Here is a 4,099-nt window from a genome sequence, read left to right on the forward strand (position 1 = left end):
CTTGAAGTCCCCGGCCAACCACAAATAAAATCCATTATTGTTTACATGAGTTATCAAATCCCTGAAAGATGAATATCTAAACCAATTTTCGTTTCAACCCCATTGATATATTTTTTCCTTTACTTCATTGATCAAGGTTCCTGAGCTTCTGCATTTTTTGCCAGCCGTAATTCTCATATTCCTTTCATCCCATATCACCCAACAGATGGCAAACACAATTAACGGCCAAGATTTCCGACTCTGTTTCTTCCTCTCCTAAACTTCCATGCTTGCAGTTGGGAGCAAATATCTCTTGCCTGAACCCACCTCACCTTATACCCATTTAAGAAGCAGTTCTATATTTGATATGAGTATTGGCAATGAAGTAACAGATGATATACTGATTCATCAACTTGAGAACAGAGAGAGAAACCTGATCTGCGCATCACATTCATAACATGGTACTCACGTACCTCTATAGCTAGACTACTCTTGTCCCCCGATAAGTAGAACATTTGAATACGTGGAATGTCGTGTAATACGGTCTACATGAATCTGAAAACTGGAGATCAGCAAGCTTGTACCATTATGTTCCCATGATTAAATAATCTCTCGCCGTCGGTGAATTATTAAGATTGAGCCCAAAGCACCATAATCAGGAGATGTTACCAAGTCTCCGATAGCTCCTAGCTCTCCACATTCATCCCAATTTGCTTCTAATCCTGAAATTATTTTTGAATCAGCCTTTTGTTGTCTTCCTACGATCATGAGATCAAAATCTTGGTGAAGTGACCGGACTGCCCATATCGTTTCTGCACCATCTTTTACCTCTACTTCTTTGTATATCAATGTTTCATCATGCATGGTGTTAACCCTGAAATGGTCTACTAATTCATCATCAAGAAACTTGTGCCTCTCAGTATCAATGCTAACCGATTCACTGATATGGTGAATAACTCCGTAGGATGATAAACTTGCAGGACCATAAAACCTAACAAGAGTAACAAAAACGTACGGATGATGAATCATATTCATTGCAAAAGCCAATGCTTCTCGATCATCCGGGCCACCGAAAAAAAGTACAATCACGCGGTAAGGTGTGTCGGGCAAGAAGCAACTAGATTTTGTTTGGAGATTACTACCATCCATTAAGATCCCGACTGAGCATGGGGCGTCCCGCAACAGATTTTGAAGAAGGGTTTTTATTGCACGATTGGAAATATTTGGTCTGGCCAGATCATCCGTTAGACTTGCATCTTGCCTGCAGAAAGGGAAGATAACGAGAGCAGCCCCCTTGTCGACTGCCATGGTGCATATATCGTTGTGCATTGAAGCATACGGAGAGATAGTGGTGAAGGGAAGAACCGTAACAAGGTTCTGGTATCGGTTTTGGAATTGTTGGAAAACATTGATTATCCTTTCCGATTTGGTAGGGTTTCATGTGGAAGCATGTTCCCTCAAAGTGTGGGATATAAGGAGAGGAGAAGCACGACCCACAAGCTCAACGAGATGGAGGAGGTAACTGGTGAGTGGGTGGAGTTTGGTAGGATTGGAGGCTTCAATGATTCTCATAATGCCTGGAACATCATCTATGGTGTGAACACATACAAGTACTCGAAAATCTGAGTTGTTTTCATTCGACTGCAAAATTGACCTTCCTTTCTAGGTTAAGTATTTCGATGAAGGGTCATACAAGTATTTCACCGCGGGTGTGATAATGGCTACTAGCACTACAAGTGCGAGAACCATGATTGTATTTGGTGCAGTAAAAATTTCCTGCAGAGTAAATAAGAAAACATGTTAATGGAGTATTCAAATTACTTGGTAAGATGCTATAACATATTCTGCAATAACGAAAGATACTTTTAAGTGTCTCAAGACGTACGCACTTTGATATTTATTGAATCTAACCAGGTGTTAATTGTGGAAACCTCGACAACACCTTTAATGTTCATTATAAGTCCAAGCAAAAAACTATCTCGCGGAGAGACTCCAAGAAGCACAGCTGGGATGAAAAGCCCGATAATCTTTCCAAGGATACAACCGAGGATGATCAGTAAAGCACGCCATAGATATCCAAAAGTAACTTTGTGAATGTCCATCTTATATCCAACGATACCCATATGAAGAGGCATGAAAAATACAGAAACAATGCTTAGCTTCTTAACTAGAGCTGATCCTAAAGGTGGACCATCAGGTATAGCTAAACCTAGTAAGAAAACCCCAACTGTACCATTCAATCCACAATATTCACTAGCTAATCCACACAGCAGAACTGAAATCATTATCAAGGTAATGTAAATATCATCTACAGGTCTCCCTTCGGGTGTATTCTTTACAATCCATAACGCTGCCGGCCGCATAATGAAAAATATATAAATCACCGTCCCCAATAAAATTAACACTGCAGGTAGTGCATATGCATGGTTTGCACCTCTCATTATTTGGCGGAAAAAGCTGAAGAATTTTAAAGCCATATGAAGAAAATCAGCAACCATTGATATATGAATCGCTGAATAACCTAGGTCGGAGTTAAGAATTTTAAGTTCATCGAGTACATAGGCGATAACAGGGAAGGAAATCTGGCCGAATAGATCTACTACTCTATCAGAGCTCTTATGGAGTAACTTTAGTGCCGGTATATCATTATTTTGGAGTCTCTTGGAAATTTGAAGTCCAGCTACATAAGAGCAAAAGATACAACAGAATCCGATGATGTATGGTCGCCGCCCAGCTCTCTTTAATATTATGGCATCCATTTGAACTCCAACTTTAAATATAAAAAACATGGAACTGAAATGAGCAAGCATGTCTACTACTTGAAATCCATCTCGAGGGAATATGAAATAATTAATTCCGACGTCCCTGTGAGTTGACACTTTTATCGGCCGAGAGCTAAGAACCCATGGACTAGCAAGTATCCCTCCCTACACATGTATAACATATATAACCAAGCCATCAATAATCGTTTGAACACAAAAACATACGTACTCGAGAAAATAATTAAAGCATAATTGTTAAGTTTTGGTAATTCTCTGTCCCTCCATTCATTCATCACGTCTTAATTTATACAAGACCAAACTTGGGTTATAGGACACAAACCCTAAACCTACCGACTTGAGACCGATTACTTGGGTCTCAAGTTTGCTACGTACGTAAACAGACCATCTACATGGACTATCCAAGTTGGTCTCAAAAATGGACTATCCAAGTTGATCTCAGAATCCAGACCGAATACGTAGGTCTCAAGACACAGTCTTGAGTCCAAATACTACGTATCTCCTAATACCCCCTCAAGACGGAGCATGTAGGTCACAAATGCCCATCTTGGACAAAAGACCTTGAAATTGAGCTTTCCCTAAGGATTTGGTGAAGATATCTGCCAATTGCACCGCCGTAGGAGTGTAAGAAGGGGATATAATCTTCTGCACAATAGCATCTCGAACAACATGACAGTCCACCTCTATATGTTTGGTTCGTTCATGAAAGACTGGATTCTGTGCAATGTACAATGTTGATTGACTATCACACAGGAGCTGCATTCCATGCGGATGACGAACCCCCAAATCACCAAGTAATTGTTTCAACCACTTCAACTCACATGTTGTTGCCGCCATGGACCTGTATTCTGCTTCAGCTGAGCTCCGAGAAACAGTTGGTTGCTTCTTTGTCTTCCAAGACACCGGTGAATGCCCAAGACGAACAAACCATCCTGTCAATGAACGTCTAGTCAAAGGAATACTTGCCCAATCCAAGTCACATCACCCTTGCAAACTTAGGGTACTATCAGAGCGCAACAAAATTCCTTGCCCAGGATTCTTTTTCAAGTATCTAACCACTCAAAGTGCAGCTTCCCAATGTTCTATTCTCGGTTTTTGCATAAACTGAGACAGTGTATGCACCGAGTATGTAAGATCAGGTCTAGTCACTGCCAAATAAATCAGTCCACCAATTAGTATTCTATATTTTTCCACATCATCAAACAAATCTCCCTGCGCCAAAGCCAGACGATGATTAGTCTCCATTGGAAACTCAGCAGGTTTAGCTCCTAATAAACCCGTTTCCATGATAATATCCAATGCATATTTCCTCTGGCATATAGAAATACCCTGTTTACTTC

General features: G+C 40.5%; 1 protein-coding gene across 1 annotated transcript; it reads right to left on the minus strand.

The window, feature by feature from the left end:
• Positions 1–579: 579 nt before the first annotated feature.
• Positions 580–3,596, minus strand: LOC113272000 (cation/H(+) antiporter 15-like). The gene is made up of 4 exons (XM_026521918.1): positions 3,372–3,596; positions 1,869–2,906; positions 1,673–1,755; positions 580–1,240 (listed from the first exon to the last, which is right to left on the minus strand). Exons 1-4 carry the CDS (start codon positions 3,594–3,596, stop codon positions 580–582), a joined length of 2,007 nt encoding a protein of 668 aa, XP_026377703.1.
• Positions 3,597–4,099: the final 503 nt, after the last annotated feature.

This window comes from Papaver somniferum, chromosome 1 (assembly GCF_003573695.1).
Source record: "Papaver somniferum cultivar HN1 chromosome 1, ASM357369v1, whole genome shotgun sequence".
In the NCBI taxonomy this organism is placed as follows: domain Eukaryota; kingdom Viridiplantae; phylum Streptophyta; class Magnoliopsida; order Ranunculales; family Papaveraceae; genus Papaver; species Papaver somniferum.